At 37.6% G+C, this 24,283-nt stretch overlaps 1 protein-coding gene across 1 annotated transcript in view; it reads right to left on the reverse strand.

Annotated features, from left to right (window-relative positions):
- The window catches only part of LOC127938187 (connector enhancer of kinase suppressor of ras 3), a 46,866-nt gene that overhangs the window by 15,558 nt on the left and 7,025 nt on the right, over nt 1-24,283 (reverse strand). Inside the window, exons 2-13 of the mRNA XM_052534625.1 lie at nt 22,477-22,640; nt 15,896-16,098; nt 15,468-15,555; nt 14,038-14,079; nt 12,867-12,986; nt 12,736-12,795; nt 12,534-12,602; nt 10,713-10,859; nt 9,383-9,504; nt 8,732-8,919; nt 7,948-8,034; nt 3,075-3,362 (exon numbers count right to left, since the gene is read on the reverse strand). Of these exons, the coding sequence (XP_052390585.1) occupies nt 3,075-3,362; nt 7,948-8,034; nt 8,732-8,919; nt 9,383-9,504; nt 10,713-10,859; nt 12,534-12,602; nt 12,736-12,795; nt 12,867-12,986; nt 14,038-14,079; nt 15,468-15,555; nt 15,896-16,098; nt 22,477-22,640 (1,578 nt within the window). The remainder of the gene's footprint in view (nt 1-3,074; nt 3,363-7,947; nt 8,035-8,731; nt 8,920-9,382; nt 9,505-10,712; nt 10,860-12,533; nt 12,603-12,735; nt 12,796-12,866; nt 12,987-14,037; nt 14,080-15,467; nt 15,556-15,895; nt 16,099-22,476; nt 22,641-24,283) is intronic.

Below are 24,283 nucleotides of genomic sequence, written 5' to 3' on the forward strand. Positions count from 1 at the left end.
CGAGTCAGTGTAACCGAGGAATAAAGTGAACACTTACTGTCTCTGTCCGGCTCATGATTCACCTGCGGCCTTCAGATAAGAGACCAGCACATATATGTCCTTACAACTGCAGTTATAAGCCTAATTTCTTACCTGTAACCAGCATGTGTATATCACCCTTGGATACATTCTAAACTGTTTCAGTGTGTGTGTGTGTGTGTGTGTGTGTGTGTGTGTGTGTGTGTGTGTGTGTGTGTGTGTGTGTGAAGCGCTCGAGTTTGTCTTGCCGGAGCCCCCAGTACAGGCCTAACGCCTTTCGTTTGCATAATTGATTTAACCACTCGGCGTCTCCTTATCATGTTTTTTGCAGTTACCTAGTAGTCATTATAATGGAATCTTTCATTATAAAAAGGCATTATATTCAAGTGAGGTCTGACGGTTTGCTGAAAGGGACTTAGTAGAGCTGCTTGTGTGTGTTGTCAGATCAGATTCCCTGCGCTTCAGTTAGCGACCACTGCGCGGCACTGTCGCACTGCAGAAGCTGACTTTAAATACTATTGAACTTTGCTTTGGGATGCATTTGTAATTTCCTTAATATTCACGTAATTCTAATATACTACACAGGAGGGATGTAAGCTACAATTAACAAGACATGTGTACAAAAATGGGCGGGAGATAGATGGCATAGATTACCAATATACAAATAAATAAATTAATAAAACATTTATTTTTTTATGTTGAAGACTTGGGAATGAATTTTGATATCTCCAATAAATCAGATGTCAGTGTACATATATATATATATATATATAATATTTTTTTTGTCTATGGCCATCCACATGAGGCCGAAGCTTTCCCTATCTGATCTTTTTTTTCTTCTTCTTTCTAAAAGAAAATCACATAAACACGGTGTCCTCTTAATAAATAGCTGCATAGACACGAAACCGACTCAAAAGGATGTAGTGTGCATGCCACACCAGTATGTGTCAATGTAATTCTCCCACAGAGACACACTAAAAACGGAGAAGACTTGGAGCATATAGGCCTATTTTTTTAGCTGCTTATGAGTGCTTCACACTCCAGTCCAGTTGGGGGCGGTAAACGCACCAGAAGTTGGTTTGCCATCTGCCATAAATTATTATTAGAAGAAGAACAAACAGTTTTGCTTTAGTAGTTTTTATAATTTTCTTTAGTAAAACTAATAGGCTCAGTAGCTTCTGCAGCACAAACACAAGAATGTAGTCTGACACGGTAGTGGTTGTCGCATCCGTCTGGACGAAATGCCGATACGATAAAAAATCTTTACTTGTACAGCTAAACGCATCTCTGTGTGGACGGGCTCTAAGGCAGGGGTCACCCTGGAGGGCCGGTGTCCTGCAGAGTTCAGCTCCAACCCCAGTCAAACACACCTGAACCAGCTGATCAAGCTCTTACTAGGGATTCTTAAAACTTCCAAGCAGTTGTGTTTTACCAATTTAGAGCTAAACTCTGCAGGACACGGCCGTCCAGGACCGAGTTTGATGACCCCTTGTCTCTGCTTTCTGGAGGAAAACCATAATGGAAAACATTAGATGGCTGACTGCATTTGCCCCACACAAGAATCCACGGTATGAAAAGATTTTTCCATTTATAGCATTCTTTATTAATAGTGTCTGACAACATAAATGAGAATCAAGTAGTATCCTATCTTGCTTAAAACTAATGACTTGCTCTAGTGTTACAGCAGGTGGTTTTAAGACAAGTGTTCTTGTTTATTACAGTTTGTTTTGCATCTGATATGGATGAAATGATTCAAGCCTGAATAACACAACAGAAGACCATTTATATGATCTAAGTAAGAGTCTGTAGTTTGCACTGAAATGTGAGTTAATAAAGTAAGAAAGATTTCTTCTGTAGCACAAGTCAAGTCTTTTGAAAGCAGACACTTCATACTGATATGCCAGTGTCATTCAGAGATGAATTTACAACGCCTTTTAAATTCGATTTCATTTTCTAATTTGAATTGAGGTAGCAAATGGGATGCAGAGTTATAATTTGAATACGAGTTTGAGGAAGTGGAATTCAAATGGAATGAATGGAATAATTGCTATAGGTGTAGTAATTAATAAAACTGTCAAACAAACATAAACAGTATATATCAAAAATTTGGGGTCAGATGTTTTTCATGTGTTTGAAGGACTTAATTTATGCTCCTCAGTACTGCATTTAAATATATCTATACCCATTTTCTGTTTTAACATTTAAACTGTAACTTAAAACTGAATTTTCAGCAGCTTTTTGTCACATGATGTTTTAAAATTCCCTCTAATATGCTGATTTGATGCTCAATTTTTCTTTGAAAATGGTTGATTAGTATTTTTTTGAAAATAGTAATGTTATTTGAATAAAAATGAAAAAGAACAGCATTTATTTGAAATAGAAATCTGTTTTGTCACTTTTGATCAATTTAATAAATTCTTACTGAATAATATATATATATATATATATATATATATATATATATATAAGACTATGTCTAATCAGAGTAAAGTATATTATACTAATCAGTCATAATTAATTAATCAAATTGTCTTGGACCATTGAAATGTCATTAGATTGCATTTCAGTAAATTCCACTTCCTGTCATTCCAAACCAAATCAAATTCTACTTCCTGCGGGGAGTGACCAAATTGTTTCAAATACACACTCATGTATTAAAATGGACTTCCATGGTATCTTTTCTTTTTCTTGTTTCGGAGATGACATAGCTTCAACTTACGTAAGGCATATGTTTAAATAAAAAAAAATCTATTTAGCAAGTGGGAAATATGCTGAACGTGTTTCTATAGTATACAATATACGCACAAATTAAATAACTTATTGATAACACAGTTCCAAGTGAAAATCCTTTTAAAGACCTGATTTTTCAGAGGAAGAGTTTTCAGTAGTGTCCTTAATGCTGATGAAACCTTAAATAAAGTAACACGCGAGGATGTCTTTAATACTGGCCCGACTGAATTTCAACAGATCCTCGTTTCAGATCCTGTGGAACACTCCGGATTTGAAGTGATAATACTGCACACGGATAGCAGACGAGCAGCAGCAGTGCATTCAGTGTGTGAGCAGCTTGAGTCGGGCGATCCAGCTGCTGAACACCGAGGGCTCTGAGGGGGGTCTCTTGGAAGATTTGGCTGCAGGCTTCCGAGCCACTGCTTCCTGGTAGGGTATGGTGGCGCTGTTGTGTAGGTCTGCATTGATAAAACACTGGCTGCCGCGGATGTGGTCGACCCCTCGGACGAGCTGGCGTTCTCCTGTGGGACGGTAGGGCAGCGGGTAACAGGACGACTCTTCTGAGATGGTGGGGATCTGTTCGTTACTCAGGTATCTGTGCAGGACCTCATCACCTGAGAACAGACAAGACACCTCATGTAAGGATGAGAGATATTTACTAGAAGTGAAAACTATTGGTCACATTCTTAAACTCAAAGACTCTGAGGACTCTGAGGTCTTCTTCTTTTAACTCGAGCACAATTTATTTATCTCACACTATTTTCTTCCTCTATAAACAAATGTATTTTTGAAAATCTTTTTTATTTTGGCTAAAGTTTTCAGTGCACTGGAAATGACACCACAAATGTTGGATAGTCACGATTTGGGGTGGGGGGCAAACAATAAATAATATGATTAATATCTCTTTTTTACATTCTCAAAGTTTTAAACATAATAATTTGAAATATAGCACAAAAAAAATCCAAGTCTCTTCAAGTGTAATCTTCATTAGAATCTACCAAAAGAAACCTTCGGATATGTCCATCAAATAATCAAAATCATACTCCTTTACTCCTGCTTACAATTTGGCACACATTTACATTACTGTCTATAAGTGAATATGGTGCCACTGATTTCAGATTTAAGTGTTGGACACATTTACCATTGTTCAGCGAATTTTCACGGGTGCAATGTTTAATAGTAATTCACGCGATAAGGAAATTAGAAGATTTTTCTAGTCAGATTTCCAACAAAAAGCTACTTGTTTTGAAAGTAACTTTTCAAGTTCAAGCTGAGCTTTATTGTCATTCCGCTGCATGTGTGAACATGACCTCACAGGACCACGGTGCTACATAAATACAGACAATACAGACAAACAGTATAAACCTATACACAACTAACCGACTGACAGATTCTGACTATAAATATACTATATATATATATATATATATAAATGTTTATCTATACATAGACTGGAAAAGAAAAAAATATATAGACTATACAAATGCTTCACATTATACTCTACACGTGCAAAGAGAAACATCGTAAGTCAAGCAGCTGGCTGGGGAACAGCTGGATTATGTACATACAGCAGTGTGTGACTAAAGTGTCTAGTGCACATAGAGGAGAATTGCATAAAATACACTTGAATTGCACACAAACACACACAAAAAAAATTCAGACAGCTCTTCTGTGATGTGGTAAGGTTGGGGGGTGTTTGAGGGGTGGAGCTGAGGTGATGAGATGGTCCAATGTTTCAGGAGATAGGAGGCTTGTGTGGGGTTTCAGAGGAGGGTGGGGCGATTTGAGTTCAGGGCTCTCACAGTCTGGCCGAGCAGGCTCTGATACTCTGGTACCATCTTACTGATGGTAGGAGCTAGAAGAGACTGTGGGAGGGATGGGTGGTGTCCTCCACGATACTTTTGGCTTTGCTGGAGCATCGTGTGTAGAAAATGTCCAGGATGGAGGGGAGAGGGGCACCGATGATCTTTGCAGCTGTGACCACTGTCCGCTGGAGGGTCTTGCTGCACCACAGTTCCTATACCAGAGAGTGATGCAGCTGGTCAGCACGCTTCCTATGGTTCCTCTGTAGAATGTGGTGACGATGGGTGGAGGGAGACTTGCTCTTTTCAGCCGGACAGGTTGTTAGTTCCACACCATTCAGCCAGCTTTGCCACTTCCTCTCTGTAGTGTGTTTCATCACTGTTGCTGATGAGACCTACAACAGTTGTGTCATCCATGAACTTGATGTGGTTGGAGCTGAGCTTGGCAGTGCAGTCGTGGGTCAGCAACGTGAAGAGCAGCGGGCTGAGCACACAGCCTTGTGGGGCACCTGTGCTCAGTGTGGTAGTGCTTGAGAAGATGTGGTCGACAGACTGACTGAGGTTTTCCATTTAGACAGTCCAGGATCCAATTATAGAGGGAATTGTTAAGGCCCAGCAGGTTTAGTTTATTAATGATCTGTTGTGGTACTATTGTGTTGAATGCTGAGCTGAAGATGATGAACGAATCAGAGTCTTTATTTTCAAGGTGGGTAAGAGCCAGGTGGAGGGAATTGCATAGTCTGTAGAACAGTTTGGACGGTATGCAAACTAGAGCTGATTGAGTTTGTTGGGGAGGCTGGTTTTGATGATGTGCCTATCAAAAAACGTCACCATGATTGGAGTCAGTGCCATGAGACAGTAGTCGTTAAGACAGAACATAGGTGATTTATTTTGGTACTGGTATGATTTTTGTGGATTTGAGACATGTGGGGATGACTGCCTGGCTCAGTGAGTTGTTGAAGTTATCTGTTTTGGATATCTGTCAGCTGTGCATCACAGTCTTTCAGTACATGCCAGATATGTTGTCAGGAACCACAGCCTGGCGTGGGTTAATCCTGGATAGGGTCTTCCTTACGTCGGCTGGAGACAGACAGAGTACCTGGTCATTGGGAGGTATGGGTAGTTTTTGTGCAGGTGTGTCATTCTGCATTGCAAACCATGAATAAAAGTGGTCATCCGGGAGGGATGTGTCGTCATCACAGGCCTGTGGCAGGGACTTCTAGTCAGTGATGGTCTGAATGACTTGCCACAGGTTCATTGTGACTTCTGTCTGTGGAGTGATTGTAGATTTTTTGAGCATATGACCGTTTTGCATTTTTGATGCCACAGGACAGATTGGCTCTTGCTGTTTTGAGGGCTGCTTTATCTCCTGATCTGAATGCTTCATATCTTGTCTTTAACATTCCACAAAGCTTTTGATTTGCATGTGCAGTGAAGGTCTTGGCGACTTTAACATCATCAATGTACTTTTTGATATAAGCACTCACAGTTTCAGTGTACTCCTGCGGGTCTGCGAGGTTGTTGTAGGTGGCTGCCTCTTTAAACATGTTCCAGTCTGTTCACTGAAAGCAGTCCTGTAGTGTTGAGGTAGCATCATCTGGCCAAAATGTGATGAGTTTTTGAACCGGTTTGGCAAGTTTCAGAAGTGGCCTGGTGTCAGCATAACAGAGATGCGATCCAAAACTTGAGGAGGAGGCGGGGTACAGCCTTGTATGTGTTTTTTCTGTTGTGTAAACAAAAGTCCAGAGTGTTTTTCCCCTTGTTGCAAAGTTTAAGTGTTGGTAGAACTTTGGCAAAACTGTATTTAGGGTTGCTTTGTCATCAAGTCACCAGCTATTATAAAAAAGCTATCGGGGTTATTTGTTTGTTGTTCGCTGATGGTGCTGTACAGCTCACGAAGCGCATCCTTCGCTTTAGCACATGGCGGGGTGTAAACTGCCACAATAACAATGGCAGTGAACTCCTGCGGCAGATAGAACAGTTGACACTTCACAAACAAACTTTTTTTCATTACCACAGCATAGTTCCACCGCTCTTCGTTGACGTACACGCACAAGCCAGCCCCGCAAGCCTTACCAGACAGTGCTGTATCTCTCAGTGCTCAGTAGCAAGTCAGTGCATCTACTAGCGGAGTCCGAGGTGTTGTCGTTTAGCCATGTTTCAGTGAAAACAAACAACAATCACTTGTCTCATGCTGTGTAGACGACTGCGTTGCATCAAGTCCAGCTTATTTTCCATAGAGTGAATGTTTGAGAGCTTGAGTGGTGGACTCTCTGGTCTAGTGGGGTTAGCCTTTAGCCTAGCTCGTGTTCCTCCATGCTTGCCGCGGTTCTGTCCCCACTCACACTGCCGGCGTTGCCATTTTGTGCGGGTAGCGTCAGCAGGTTCTCAGTAGTCACTGGCGAAAACTGTTGTTTGTACACACTGCCAATTTTCAAAAGGCTCTGTCGATCATAGATGTGTTTATCTGATGATTTTGCGACAAGGTGAGACTGTTCGAAGATGAGGAAACAAGATTAACTGACATAAAAACACAGTTTTTAGGACCCAGAGTAGCCGCTGCGTCCGACCGCGCTGGCATCTTGGATTTGTCTCTTTTATGTGGGATGCGATTTATACATCACTACGCTTAGAGTTTTTTGCCTACAATATTCCATTGAAATTTTGCCAATGTGACAAGAGAAGAAATTGTTGAATAAAGTTGTTATTTTTGTTTTCTGTGCGCACAGAAATCTATTCTTGTAGCTTCATAGCATTATGGTTGAACAAATGATGTCACATGGACTATTTTAATGATGTCCTTACTACCTTTCTGGGCCTTGAATGCATCAGTTGCGTTGCTTTCTATGTAGGTTCAGAAAGCTCTCGGATTTCATCAAAAATATTTTAATTTGTGGTCCGAAGATAAACGAATGTCTTACGGGTGTGGAAAGAGACTGGGGTGAGTGATTAATGACAGAATTAAAATTTTTGGATGAACTATCGCTTTAAGTTACATTGTGGCAATAAGTTACAAAGTTGAATTTACGTGTATTTATCCTCAAAAGTCTGCCTCTGCCAGACTACAGACTAAGCAACAATGTAAAAAAAATCATGATGCAACATGGTAACCTGCCATTGACTAGCTATGATGACAGGCATTCTTCAGTAGCAAAAAAGAAAATAACTCTGCTTGTGTATATAGTCTTATAGTATATAGTCACATGTTTACTGATGAATTATGGGTATACAGAGATTACCCCTTGAGTTACTGACAAACAGACAAAAATGCAATGCATAGTGTTATCTGACCTTTGTCTGCTCCTGCCCATGTAATTGGGCTTGTGAAATGTTTACACTGACTGCTGGACATTAACTCCCTTCGGCGGTAGTTTAAACAGACAGGTGCTGCACTTACCTTTCCTTCCAAGAGCCCAGGGTCTGGAGGTGGAGTCCGACGTGCCCAAGCAAGTGTCTACCGGCATGGACATGGGACGCGGCTTCCCTAAAGCACATGCACAATGAAAGAATCAGTCTAATTGAGTCTTTGCTTTTATTTAAAAGCTCAGAGTGAAAAGAAAGCAGACGTCAAGGAATCAAATGAGTCTCCTCTTTTATTTCTGTGCAGGTTTTATTTGATTTTGTTTTGAAGCTTTGTTTAACTTTTTTATTAACCTATCATGTTAAAATTATAAAATGGAATGCCCATTTAATGTTTGCATAAAAAAAAGTTAAAACATTTAAAAATCTTGACATTTTGAATGATCAGAGAGCATTCGGAAATAACATTTTCATAACTTAATTGGAACTTTAGCAAAAACTTCTTCTTGGAACATACTTTTGTTAGGTAGGTAGTCATTTGATTTTCATAAACAACTTGCTTCATTTTAGAACAGAATGCAAGATACCTTGCAGTTCATGTTGATTCAGTAATGGCTCTGACTGATTCAGTGAGTTCATTTATTCTGGAGATTCATCAAACTGATTCAAACCTTATGATTTTGACTTTTTTTTTTTTTGCTGTAAGAACAACTTGAAGTGGACTAGTCATCTTGAAAGTTTCAATAGATAGCTCAATAGAAATACATTTTCTTTTTATTTCGAATTATCACACAATTCTGAGAAAAAAAAGTGCAGTCCATGGTGAAGTTACTTTAGTGATGTTACAAAATAAAGTCACGAAGGGTTGAACAGGTACTGACCTCTGGATGGTGTCCGCTGTCTCATTCGCGCTTGCGGGACTCCGACCTCAGGTGGGTTTATGCTAACTTTGCTGTTATAATCGCTGATGTTTGAACGCCGTCGACTGGCTAAATCCAGAGATGAGTTGGGCGACTCTGAACCTTTTGGTCTCATCTTCACACCTGTGTGTTCACTCGTCTCTGCATCTCTACAGACATACAGAGATAAAGCAGCATTAACAGACCAAGTTAAACCAAAAGTGGAAAGTTTGTATTTACAAGTTGGGAAGTCGAAATTACAATGTCAGGTGTGTTTGAGTAACTTTGGCCAGCTCAAGATGGTGATGTACCTGTTTTGCAAATAATTCAGAAGATATTTCTACAGCCATACTTCTACAAAATGATGTATAAATTATGTGCATCAGGAATGTTTTTGCTTTTTAATGAATTGATGAAGATGCTGTAAATTGAATCGTTATCGTACATATTCTATCATAATTGCTGAATTTCATGAGTGTCTGTGTTGCATACAAGCCAAAACTGAAGTATATTTTGAGCTAAGTTTGCATAATTTGTAATGTACTGCAATGCAGCTCATTATATTTTGCAACAGAGCCACAGAGTAATTGATTTAATATTAGGAGATGCATTATCAGAGAAACAGATACTGACCGTGGGCTGTATGGCATGGAAGGAGGAGGAGGAATATAGAGATCTAGAATGGCAGGTTTCTCCGGACGCTTGGTTTGCACAGGATTTCTGGATGATTGGGCGGCGGGCACATGCAATGGGCTCTAAAAAAAACAAATAAATGAGTCCCTCGTTCTGCCCGGAGTAAGGTATATTTACATATGATAGCTGTGGGGAAAAAAACTGCGAAATTTCATAATATAATCTTTAAATGAAATTAGTTGGATCACAGAGCTTATAATTTTTGCTTTGTTTAAATCCATAGACCTTTGATAACCATAGACCAAATTACAACACAAGGCTCTTTGTACTGAAATATTTTTTTCTTCTCTGGGACCAGCAAGACATGCCAACTTTTGTTGAATGCGGGCTTTTTTAAAGCCTTTAATCGTAGATTTTGCTAAGGCAAGAATGGCCTTAAATCCACATCATTTCAAGAGTATTGTTCTACTTTTGTAGAAAGAACCGATAATAGTCTTTATATTCAGTAAGTTCCTCTATGGATTATGTGAATTGCATAAACAGATATTAAGAAAGATGTTTGTTGGCAAGCAGGGCTTTTATTCATTGAAAGGTATATTATATATAAACTAGAATGCCTGATTTTAGTCCAATTGCTTTTAGGAATACAATTAGCAGCTTGATTTAAAGTAGCATTCATCTTCATACCACAAATCAAAGTACCTCTTTATAATGGATTTTTTATATTAAAAATGTTTTGTTTTTTTCATTGAAGGACAATTGTTTTCTTGAGTTGTAGTCTACAGTGTGAGGTGCAAGGTGTTCGGGAGAGTCCATATGGACTAATATTACCTACGGTTTTCCGAAAATCAATGGTTGTGTGACATTTGGACGGGGATTTTAATCAGGTGGAAACACACATCCTGATGTGAAATCTTAACTGCTGTTAATCAGCATAAACCAGCTGTGGATGTAACATCAACACACATTAACTCGCCTTTGAAAATGCATGTGTGTGTGTGTGTGTGTGTGTGTGTGTGTGTGTGTGTGTTTGTGAGCAGAGGAAGAAATGTTGCATTGTTTTAGTTCTACAACACCCATGCAAATCCATCCACTCGTGTTGAAACAATAAAGGTTCATGGAGTTTGTTCAAATGTGGAACACAGAGAAATGGCAGAAAACCCCTCACAAGCTGTCATCTGCCGCCTTCAAACAGTCTACACAAGTGTTCAAGTGTTTGGGGTTGGTAGGATTTTAAAATGTTTTTGCTCACAAAGCCTGCATTTATTTAATCAAAAATACAGTACAACTGTGAAATATTATTCCATTTGAAATGGACTGAAGGAGATACCTGGACGGCTGGGGGTCTCCAGCGCATGTTCTTCAGCAGTGCAGGTGTGAAGCCACAAGTACCCGATGGTCTTTTCTTCACCATCAGTGTCACACTCTGAGGATCTTCTCTGAGCTTTTCCACCAGATTCTTCAACTGCCAGCCCACCTGAGAAGAAAGCAGTACATCTGTTGATGGGTGACTCTTACAGTTTTGCCTTCATTTCTTGAAACCACGACTTTTTCATAATCGTTCCTTTATTGATTGTACTTGCTTAATTTCTCATAATTGTGACTTTGTCTAATCATTGCATATTTTTAATTATTCTACTTTATTATTATTTACTTAAATAGACAACTGTATTTTTCACAATTACAGTTGTACCGTTTTCCTCATAAATGTGATTTTATGTATCAAAATGTGGCTATTTTGTACAAAATGTGTTTCCTTTAAACTCTCACAAAAAGAAAAATGTGTTTTATTTATTTATTTGCTCTGAGACGGAAATGCCCTTGTGAAACACAAGTACACTTTAGAATACTACTAACTTATTACAGAAATAATATACTGTAAAAGAATTCGGTAACACTTTATTTTAGGGTCTCTTCACTAGTTTCTTATAACTAGAATATTAGCCATTTATTAGTACTGAATAAGCACATATTAATGCTGTAATGATGAGCCAGAGACGTTCGGATCCAAATGCAGCACTTTATTAAAGAATGGTCAAACAGGCAGAAATCAGGAATGGCATCAGGTGTGTCAGGGATAACCAGAGTCGAAACCAGAAACAAGCAGAGATCGGGGCAGGCAGCAGATAATCAGAGTCGGAGTAATCAGTCCAAAGATCAAACACGGGAATGATAAACACAGGGAGAAACGCTCGAAAATGTTATACAGACTAAACGACTTTGCAGTTAGTAAGAGAGAGTGTGCTGCTTTTATGTGTGTGTAAATGAGGTGCAGGTGTGGCAAGGAAATTGGCTGATGAATGAGGTGCAGGTGTGGCAAGGTGATAGTGATGCAGTGACTTCTGGGGAATGTAGTTTGGGTGTGGGGCAACAGATGAGAGGTGCTAGAGTCCAAGTGACATCTGGTGGTTGATGGGTGGAATGGTCCTGAGTGGAGTGCCCTCTACTGAAGTTCATGGGCACTCCATCTAATGATCGTGACAAATGCCTTATTCCTCATCCCTAATCCTACCCAATACCTAAACTTAACAACTACCTTACTAACTATTAATAAGCAGCAAATTAGGAATTGATTGAGGGAATTAAATAGCGGATAAATGTGTTACCAAGAATTCTACTAAAGTACAAACTTAATGTAATGTTCTTAGGCAATTCATTTTATGTTATTTATCATAAATGTAATAAATGTCATATAGGTAATAACTCATTTGTTATGATGCAGTTGCAATTAAGTACATTTAAAATGTCTTAACTTTTAACTTTTATACTACAAGTGCACACTCAATAAAATTAAGTGCACTTCTTTTTGAAAAGGGTGGATTTCGGGACATAAACGATCATAAATGGGGGAAAGCTGATCCTGTAGCTGAGCAAATGTAGTCTGAATAGCTTTATGCTGTACAAATACAACTGGGCAGGCACCAACCCAATGCTTTCTCTGTAAATATGAGGTGAATAAAAAACAGCACTGATCCAAAACAATGATAAAGGTGTTCATAACAGTATGGTTATTCAAAAGGCCTTTTCATCTCCCGCTCTCTCCCATGGATCAGGTTTACTCAGTTCGACACAAAAGCTCACCATCTTGTCTCCTCTCACTCTTTTAGGTCAGAACAATTACCCATAATCCTCCTCACTATCATGGACTCACCACTGTTTGTCTGTTGACTTGAATCACCTCATCGCCTGCATGAATCCTCTGAGTTCGGTCTGCTGGAGACTGAAGGGTGAAACAGACAGACGTCATGAATCATTTGAAGTAATGCTCGTGAACTCTGTTTCTTATGGTTCTCGGCAATCTATTGGTCACAGACTGTGGCTTGAATGATGCTACAACAGATCTGTTGACTCACGTTTTCTGTAGTTCCGGTGATGACGTGTAGCCCATCGTAAGTGGATTTGATGTACATTCCCTTTAAAGAAAATATGTAGTTGTTAAGCAAACAATTCCAGCGGGTCGTGAGCTGAAGCTGTTGACACTCACCAGTCCCTCGTCTGCTTTGATATTAGTGATGGTGACTTCCTCCAAACAGGTTATTTGACTCTTTAAGGGGTCAGAGGTCATCCTCATGGTGGAATCGCAAATTCCGGTCAAAACTTTTGACTGAAATGAACAGAAAGAATATGATTCATATGTAGGACTTCATAAGGCTCAACCCAGACTCATTGTAAAAACATTTACGCAAAATATTCGTATACATAAACGTATCTGGGTGCACATTTTAGCGAGACACGAAATACGTACCAATAAGTACGTATCACTGCAGTTTCCAAAAGAAATGAACACTAGAGGCAGTAAAACTCTGACACCTTTTATTCCTTTTCACACAAATTTACAGAGTTTCAATTAATAAAGTGTATTTTTTTTTTAGTTGAAACGACATCAACAAATGCGTTTTTTATATCAGTTTTGCATTTGTTGACACTATCGGGTAGGTTTAGGGTTGGGTTTGGTGTAGGGCATACATTTTAGTGACGGTCCCCGGATCTTTGAATTCTGAATTGCCGCTATACGTACCAGAAGCAATATTAACAAAAACACAACAATACGTAACTAGATTAACATAATGAAAACGTGCCAGGGTTCACGTATTAAACCTGTATTTTAGCGCCACTCAGTGGACATTTCTCTTTGAAACTGTTGCGAAACGTGCAGTGAGGTACGTAAAAAAATGGTCTTGCAGAAACGTACCCACAGGTACGTATTTTTATGAGACTGGGTTGCAGAAAAGCCATATATAGAAAACTGATAATGTAACGTTTGTTTTTCTGTACAAACTGTTGAAATTATTGTACTGCACTACATTAATGCATTTAGCAGATGCTTTTATCCAAAGCAACTTACAGTGCATTCAAGCTAACATTATTTACCAAACATGTGTTCCCTGGGAATCAACCCCACAACCTTGCGCTGCTAATGCAATGCTCAATCACTTGAGCCACAGCAACACAGTTTTTGCATCCAAAACATTCCTTTAATGGAGATTGTGAGATTGTGTTATCTACCACAGGATGTTTCAGTGGTTCCTGAAGAAAACATCTCAAACTGAACAATCCAGTTGCATCTCCACACTCACAATGAACACAGATGCATCACAGATAACAGCTGAATATCTGACCCGAGAGAAGTATGGCATGCAAGACTTTCTACTTACCACTTCTAATATCTTCTCCTCCATTTCAAACACTGTGCAGTCCTGCAATTACAATGGGAGGATTCGCATGAGACGCCACATTCCCGCAGGAAAATATGCAATGGTAAACATGAAATCAAAATACCAAAGAAAGTATTTAAGAAATGTAATATGAGGATTCGAAATATGGAATGCGCTGACAAAGAGATGGAGAAGGGGTTCATTCTGATTTAAAGACGAGTTTGACAGGATAATTGCTGCAGGGTTTGAGGGCTGTGCTGCTTGAGACTACGAAGACATCGATCACAGTTATGAGCCGCCCATCCCCGGCTCAGTGAAACCATATGTTTCTGTGTGCTTCAGGACACATCTGTGTGCTTAAAGAGTTCATCGAGACATACCTTACTACACTACTGTTTGACATGATGTTTGAATTAGCTGTTACTTTTGTTAATAATTGATCAACTGACTTTTTTACAAATTACAGGTTTTTTTTACAATTAAATCTTATTTACAATTTTTGTTCTCAAATAGTGATAACTCTGACAAATAAATGCTGTTCACACAGGACACTTTCTTTTAATGCAGCTAGACATTTCGACAAAAAAGGGAATTTAATGTCTTGAGAAGTGGTTTCGCCAATTCAGAAAATAAGTATAACTCTGATATGATGTATATAATATATTTAGTTAATTTGTTTTAGTTTAAGTTATTTTGGCAACTAGCTAAAATCTGTATTTTATTAAATTATTTATTTTGTTTCAAGTAGCAAAATTGTATTTTTTTCTCTTTCTGCTTTTAGTTTTAGTTTTAATTAACCTGGTAAGACGTGCATTTATTGATAAATATTTTGACATTTTTACAAACAATTACAAAGGAAGAAAGAAAGAAAATGCACTCAATAAGAATGTAATAATTCAAGGTAACACTTTAGTATAGGGTCCAATTCACACTAATAACTAGTTGCTTATTAGCATGTCTATTATTAACATATTGGTTGTTTATTAGTGCTTATAAAGTGCATATAATGCATGACATCCATAATCCTACCCTATACCCTAAACTTAACAACTACCTTATAAACTATTAATAAGCAGCAAATAAGGAGTTAAATGAGGCAAAAGTCATAGTTAATGGTTATTAATAGTGAGAATTGGACCCTAAAATAAAGTGTGACCTAATTCATTTTTAAAAAGTAATTATAAAATAAAAAAAAACTTTTATATTTCAAACAAATAATTCAATTATTATTCAAATTATCTTTTTTGAATAGTTCAATACAAACTTGGTGAATGAAAAGTAGCAGCCTGCAATTGTTACCTAAAACACCAAATAAACCATTTCCATAAACAGTGATGTCAAATAATATTTTTTTGACTTTAATAAAACTAGTTAAACTAGATATGTAGACTTTGACTAGGAGATCAAAGCTGAAGAACACAGAAACAAACCTTCTGGACAGTTGTGGTCAGTTCCAGACAGAGCTGAATGATCTTGTTTTTGGTTGATGTAAAGTCACTGACTCCTGTGAGGGGAGTCCTGCAGACGAACAAACAGAACAACGTGGAGCTCATGAGATGTTCACACATCTGGTATGATCTGGTATGTGATGTTTCGAGCCCGGACATGCAGTGAACGTATGTGTACATGTGTATGACATCACGAGGAAAGATTTAAAGAGTTTTGACTGAACGCAGAAACCAAAACAACAGTTGATGAGACAGCTGCCAGTAAGAATGTGACCAAACTGATTTGCATTCACTGACTTAAAAGGCCTCTGTCCTACCATTTCTTCCAAACATTTGCACAGCCTTTACATTACGTTAGGTGAAGTCTGTAAGAGGCAGAAAGAGTGTGTTTGTGTGTAAATCTCACACACCTGTCAAGCCAAGCCAGCATGCCCTTGGCAGCCCCTATCAGCTCCACCACAGCCGTGAGGAACACGTTAGGTGGTTTGTTAGGACTTCCTCCATCATAAGAAGGGTTCTTCCTGCGCTCTGACGCACAGTTGTGCAAGTTGTTGGATGCCGCTCGCATCTGACCCACCAGAGTCTTCAAGTTATCAGTTTCCACGCCACAGTTCTGCAACGACAAAAAAGCATTCACAATCTTTTTAGATTAATCTAGATTTTACGTCTAAAGAAAGTGGTGCTTTTCCATTCAGAAGTCAAAATCCTAGGGTATTGGGTGTTACTATGTTTTTGCATGCTGCTATACAGTTGCTTGGGTGTTTTGGATGGTTGCTTACTGGCCCAAGTAAAAAAAAAGTGACCAATTCCAAAAGATATCTTTCACTCTTGTAAAAAAAATAAGTATACTTAGCCTACCCTTAAAAAGAGTAAAAAATACACACACATACTGTATATATATGCACTTAAAGGTTGAAGTTTACAATTTAGATTTAGGGGTTCATTCACATCCCTAATCATAAGCAATAATAATAGTAATGCTAACAGTGCCTTGCTATCAAATGCCTCGCTTATCAAGCCCTAAAGCAGTTTCCGTTTGTGTATCTTCCACTTTACTGATATGAAATGGGAAGTATGTGGTGTTTGTAATGCCATGTGACAGTGGCTACAGCGCAAGGGTCATTCTCACAACCTTTCCAGCTCAAAATCCCATCACATTCCACATTGAACATGGTCACTGCCTGACTTCAGAGGGATTCCTGAAAGCCGTCTCAGCCCTAAACCCAGCCAGACACCGACCGACAGACTTCAAGTCTGCCAAAAAGTGCAGAGACTTTGGCCTGGTCAGCAACAACAACAGAATACAGGTGTTTGAGAGAAATCTGAACCTGAACTGAGTTCAACGAGGATGCAGGTGCTCTTCTGGAATCTTCTCCTGTTGTTTTTTATTATAACAGAGCTTTAGCTATGATGAGTTCATGATGGCAGAATTATTAAAGGAATGAAAAGGGGTAATCCACCCTCTGTTCATTTCATGCTGCACTCTTCAACTGCCAGAAATTAAGAGCAGAATCTGTCTCTCACAGAGTATTAAATTCAACACAAAAAACATCGTCAGATCACAGTAACATTTCACATTGGAATTCATCCAATCATGTTTGGCATCCCTGCTGTGAAATTTGGTACAACGGATCTCGATCTGCCAATATTTCACATGCATGAATATGAATAAGATTTTGAGAAAAAAAAATTATTTTTGTTTTTTTTAAAGGTGATCTAGTCCTTCAAAACTCATGAGGTACTGTATGTTACCAGTCAGACAGATGTTGAGTGTGACTCAGCTACTAAAACCATAAATGCAAGCCCAGTTTCTCATGTGGGCGTCTGTCAAAATAAATGCACATGGCACCTCTGATTCGGATTCGGATGGCGATTTATTCACAGTGGAGAAATGAGTTCTGTGATCCTATAAACCTGGGAATGCACTGCTCACATGGTCAGTCGCATGATCGTCTGCTGGAAATACAATGTCACATGCTTGGAAGAAGAATGAATTCATATTTAATAATATCCTATTTATCATTTGATTATTTAAATATCCTGTTTAAAAATAGGAAAATAGACGCGCCATAGTTGAAATGGTTTTCTGTCTTGCATTTTATTACAAGACGGAAATATAAAAATGCGAGAGTAGAAAAAAGTCGCAATTGTGACAGAGTCAAAATTGCAAGCTATAAAATCCTAATTACCAGAAATATAATAAGAATATTTTAGATAAACTTGCAATTGTCAAAACTTCAAAAGTGTAAGTAAATCCCAATTCTGACATGTAAAACATTAAATTACGAAACATTAAGCCACAATACTGAATATATATAAATGGTCTCAGTTGTGATATTAAGTTACAGTCACAGACGTAAGTCAAGTATGTAACATATACTTTAGTTAAAACTGTGATAAATGTTAAATTGAAATATAAAATTTTTAATTTGCAATTGTGAAGGAGTCAAAACTTCAAGATATATAGACCCAATTATAAGAAATGAAGTCACCACTATTATTATTATTTTTTTTATTTTTTATTATTATTATTATTTATTTATCAGAGCTGGAAACAGTCTCAAGTGTCATTATGGGGCACACAAAAATATTAATATTCAGGCTAACCATGACAGGTGTTGGTAAGTTTGTAGTTGTCTTGATGAGAAAAACTACTGGTTTAGTTTTTGTTGTTGTTGTTGTTAATTGTTCAGACTCCTCTATCAATAGTTCAATGTTTATGGACATGCAATGGACTCCAGATGAAATGGTTTCTATGGATCACATAAAGACAAGTCTGTCTTCTATTGTATTAAAAAAATGGTTCTTTACAGCAGTGGAACCGAGCCAGAGAGCTTTAGCACGTCCTCATGAAAGCAAATGTAAAAATAACCAGAGACCTAACAGATACATTAAGATGAGGCTCAATCCGCCGGGCGGAAACTACTGGAACAATGGCGTGACATATTTTCCTGCGCTAGCTGACTGTGTGTTTGTCTGTATGTGTGTGTGTGTGTGTGTGTGCGAGCGCTGGGCGGGGGGCTCTCTGACAGGTGGGTGGGTCACATCTGTTTCCTGCTCTCCAGGAGATATCTTCCAGAACATTCTCCCCATGAGTGCTGAAGCTGCTGACCTCTCACAAATTCAACACCGCAATGTCTATTCCAGCCTTCATGCACTTCCTCTGTGGTTCTCCGCTCACTTCTGCTTAGAACAGGTCGATGCTTAAAAACAAACGGAAAATGACTAAGGTAAATCTTTTCTCAACAACATCCTTGTGAAAGCCACCCGGTCTGACAGGTAGAGCTCCTACATGTCACACACACACAAAGCTTCTGCTTACTGTGTGCTGCAGGCGCAGTCTTCCAAAGAAACACACCTTTTGTGCAATCTTTGTACAATTATGGACGGATGTAAAGGATTAGCTCACTCACTGCTGTTATTTGCTCACTGACCAGGTGCTGTCAACCTCCAAAAAAAAACATAAAACTACATAATTTAACATGAACTTATAAACTTAAAATGTGATGGATATTTGTCAGTCATGCATAATTGAAACAAGCAAGAATTATATATAGTACGAATAAACTGGATGTGTTTTAATTACAAAATAACCAGGTTTATATATTTAGCGCCGATCAATCGAAATTATTTCAATCACATACAAATTAGCTAGCAATATTTTAACCATACTTCGTACCTTTTATCGGAATACATATCATTTTCACAAAGAGCAGATTTATGCTGAAAACATAACTATTTAAATAAAATCAAATAGATGCACACAGTCAATAAAAAACAACTATGCAATGATTTTTGAGTGTAGAAATCTAACGTTTCTTAAGTGTTTCAATCATATATGACTAATGCGTAAATGAGTCTACCAGTTTGTTTATGTTAAATCTGTGTAATCCAAATGGATTGAAATTTTAAATGCAATTTAAACAAATCTTAGATTTAGGCCTAAAGATTTTTGGACGTTTTTTTTTTTTTTTGTAAAATGTGTAAAATGAATCATTTTAAAAAGTAAGTTTAGGCATCACAACATAATAATGTACAGTATGGAAAATGTTATATATAATAATTTGGTAATATTAACTATCATCAATATTAGAGAGTATTAAATATATATATGTATATATATATATATATATATATATATATATATATATATATATATATATATATATATTATTCATTAAAAAAAATTGGGGAGGTGAACTATCCCTTTAAGACCAATTTTATGCTAATACATATTGTATAAGCTTTCTTACTGTATTACTACAGTAAGTCATATTTCACAGACATGCAAAAAAAAAGAAAAAAGTAATCAACATCAGTGTCTCTTTAGGGTGTGGTCTCCTATTATAAGGTCCTGTGTCAGTCTCCTATCTTGAGCGAATACAGTCTGAATGGACGCAGTGGACACTGTTTGTTCCAGCTGACCCTCTCTATTCATATCCACAGCAGTGTCGGGACAGAGCGGCAGCTAACACGGCTTGTGCGATAAGAATCAGCACTGTCTACAACTTTGGGTTTGTTCACTGCACACACAAACACACATGGATTTACACAGGCAGAACGTTCCCTTAGTTCACTACGTGTTTTTAAGGTGCACTTTGTGGTCATTAATACTGTCAGAAAAAAAGAGAGCGAGGAGAAATCTTGGGAAGGAAGGGAGAGAAAACAGCTGATCGGAATGCCTGGGAAAACTCTGCTTTCCTGTTCACGGCAGTCTCCACCTATAACAGAGCTCATGCTGGGGAGAAACCTCTTTTCTAATGTTAGATAAGAGCATATGTGTCACAATGTTAAGCTACTTGTGTTCAAACTATTCTTGAAATGATAACAGCTTTATGTGGCCTGAGTGCAGGCATGACTTTTAATAAAACTCTTCAGAGAAACTGATGTGCTTGGCTTTGACCACTTTGACCACAAATTGCCATTGCCATAAAATGTCTTAACATTTAGCAGTGCAATAATATGTAAATTAGTAATTATAGACCCATTAGTATTCCCCCCATAGTTTCAAAAATTGCTGAAAAATGGATCTCCGAAAAACACATCATTTTCATTGCATCCGATGCAGTTTGTTTTTCGAAAGTACCATTCAACAGAAACTGCAAATTGTCGTCTTTTGGAAAATATTAAAGCAAAATTAGATAAAGGTGGTGTGGTGGGAGCTGTTTTTCTGGATTTAAGGAAAGCATTTGACACAGTAAATCATAAGATTTTAATTAAAAAGTTGTTAAATTATAATCTCTCAACAAGCGTAATTAAATGGATAAAATCACATTTAATGGATAGTCAACAGTGTGTCCGAGTAGACAATAAAAGCTCACAATCACTTATTAATTCAGTTGGTGTACCTCAAGGATCAGTACTAGGTCCTCTCTTATTCAGTTTGTATATTAATGATTTGCCTGATGTTTGTGCACCTGCTGTAAATAGTCAGATGTATGCTGATGATACAATTATATACTTGCATGCTAAAACTAAAAAACAAGCGGGAGATGAATTATCAGCAGAAATGGTTAAGATTACAAATTGGTTAAAAAACTCTTGTTAAATCTTAATGTTAGTAAAACTGTATGTATGTATGTAAGTATGCAAATAGAGATTCCGATCCAAATAAAAGGTCAGAAGTCCAAGAGTATAAATATCTAGGTATAAAACTTGATTCACAACTGACATTTAAAAAAACAGGTTAAAATAATATTTTAGATATATTAGGAATAATTTAACCACTGAGGCCTCAAAGTTTTACATTAATGCTATGATTTTTTTCACATATGAATTACTGTCTCACCAATTGGATACAGTCAGGTGGGACTATCTTGCAATCAATAGAAAGACTCTATCAGGCTTTGAAAATATTGGATAAAAGGTCTAATTCATATCATCATTGTGAAATTCTAACTAAATATGGGTTTTTAAGTTGGGAAAATATTATTACATTTGCATGTATTTTACTTGTGTTTAAAATTCTGCATGGTTTGGCTCCACTTCTACTTAATTAAGTTATTAGGAAAAAAAAATATTATTTTACTAGAGCCATTTGATTGGATAATCAAACAAGTGTTTTTTTGACTTTCTTTTACTTTTTTATTGTATTTTGGTTTTTGTAATATGTTTGTTTCTTCTTTGTGTATTTAAGGATAGTTTCCCTTATGAAACAAAAATATATTGCAGTATATTGGAAAATATCATGTAATATATTAGGCATATATTCTTACATATATTTATTTTTTCCAATATATTGCAATATATTGAAAGCGGCAATCATTTGTATATTTTGCAATATATAATATAATATATGTGTCATCAATATATTATTAAATGTATTCAAATATATAAAATATTAGAAAATAAAAAGGGAAAATAATATATAACAATATATCACAATATATTTTAAGAAATATATTGGTAAATATATTTTCCTTTCGTAAGGGTTCTTACCATCAACCTGCGAGTAACTACAGATGAAAATTAGCCTGAATGACTAAATCTATCAATTTTACATGGTGGAATTGTTTGCTCATGTTGATTAATGTGTATTGTCCCTTTTTAAAAATAAAAACAAACAAAAAACAAACAAACAATAAAATAATGAGTTGCCACACTGGAAATTCAAGTTCAAGTTGAACACGTTGCATTGTGGGATACAGTATTCTGTACAGTGTTGTACACTGCATAATTTGGGAATTTAATGCTATTTTTAGGCTAAATCTACAGTAGATCTCAATATTTTATGAACATAGAAAATCTACATACTGCACACAGCATACTTACTAAACACTGCAGGAACTGGAAGAATAGCATGGTAGTGTGCTATGCCAAACATAGACCTAATTTAGGCTAGATACTTTAAAGAGGAGGGCAAAGGTCAGCACCTATATATACTTCCTGACAGAGATAAATAGGATTGGAGATGGTTTCTCCAGGAAATCTGATTGGATGTGTGGAAGCCAAAACCCTATCTGACTGGACGGGGGTGAGCTGAAGAACTGACCAATGCACAGAGGAGATCCACGGCCTCCAGAATCAGCTCCTGATGGCCGACGCGGGTCACCATCAGCTCCTCCAGATCCTGATGGGAAATCTTCAGAAGCTGCTCTCCGTTGATCTTCTCTCTCTCGAAGTTAGGAACATACTGCTGGAGACTGTCGTCCAGCCCTGAAAGACAGAAGGAAAGTGAGAATGAGAGACAGACCACAAAGAAACTCTTTCAGGGAGAGTGTGGATCCACACGGGTTTTGACACCACAAACATCGAGATGTTGAGTCAATATAAGACATTTGCACTAGCCTGAAGAGTCCCAGTCCAGTGACCTGATCTGAGAACAGATCATTGCTATATAAGGGTAAACAAATAAAGCAAGGTCTATGAGATCACATCACTGTCCTGTGGTTTACATGGCTTGACTCCATGTGTGTGAGAAAATGCAGTCATGCTGTCAAATACACAGCACAGCACAGCAGTTACATGTTAATAAAACTAAAACCAGAGATTACTGGAAAATTATTTACAGGAAAATACTATTTCAGTCTTCCTTCAAAATCCCATGTTTAATTGAATGTGTTGCTTGCCGTTTAATTCTAAATTTACTAGAAAATAGTTTCAAAGTAAATCCAATGAAAAGTTTATTTTAGTGTAAGTTTTATTTTTCAATGCATTTTACTATATTTTCTTTTAATGTTGGAGACATAATGCAGGATTCACCTTTATTTGACTCATTTGAATGCATTTCACTGGAAGGCTAAAGACTTACAGTACTGTGCAAACCAAGTCTGGGAAAGACACAGAAAAGCTCTTTCTCCCTGAATATTAGCTGAAACTTTTGTGTGAATCAATGGAAGTGAGCTCAAAACAATCTTCTGTCCACTGTTTGTGACTGAAAAGTAGCTCTTTGTGGGGGGTAGACGCCTCTTTTAAAATCAAAGAGAAAGCAAGAAAAGGAGGCAAAGAGGGGTCAAAGGGCAAAGTTAGGGACCCTCCCCCGAAGGCTCCTACTGAAAGACAACAGCTGCGTTTTCTGAGCTCAAAGAGAGAGACACTGTCAATGGATTCGCCGGAGAAAAGCTGCCACAAAGGAGAAAGTGTCAACAATAACAATCCACCGATGTAGTGAGCAAACTAAAATCAGCTTTTGTTATCTATAATTCTTAAGGTATTTCTGTGTTAACTAACCTGCTGAAGTTAAAGGGATGAAGGCATGTGCCGTTCAGTTAGACTGACTTGCACATTTAATGAGTAAATGCCGTCTCTGTAGTGTGGATGTCTATAAGCCGGTGCAGTGAAAAGACAGGTTAGGTTTGAGACAGCTACGTAGAGATCAAATCTCCAAATCAGAGTCCGAATTATTGCCAAATAAATATGCTTACACACAAAGGATTTGCCTTAGTGAAGCTTCTAGTAAAAAAAACTAAGCTAAGCATTAAATGAAAAAGATATTTAATATCCAAAATGGACAAGAAAACAGCATAAACACCTCATAAACATAATCCATTTGATTAATTTTTAAATGAATTCCAAGTCTTCCATAGCCACAAAAGCTTGTGAGGAATTCAAGCTGTACACACTACTAATCTTCCCCTCTGCCGCAGCGAGTCATATCAAACTGTAAACTGATAAAAGTATTCACACTACAGTATCTCATGCTGTAAGTTACGAAACTTGAAAAGTGGAATGCTTTGACTATGAATGCATGAGGTCAATCTTGTGGTGGGAATCAGACACCACAAAGCCCACTAATCGTATCCATTGAGCTCACTCACATCCAGATGACTAACAAGCTTAAAAGTGCTGTATTAGAGGGC

This window comes from Carassius gibelio, chromosome A20 (genome assembly GCF_023724105.1).
Source record: "Carassius gibelio isolate Cgi1373 ecotype wild population from Czech Republic chromosome A20, carGib1.2-hapl.c, whole genome shotgun sequence".
NCBI classification, from domain to species: domain Eukaryota; kingdom Metazoa; phylum Chordata; class Actinopteri; order Cypriniformes; family Cyprinidae; genus Carassius; species Carassius gibelio.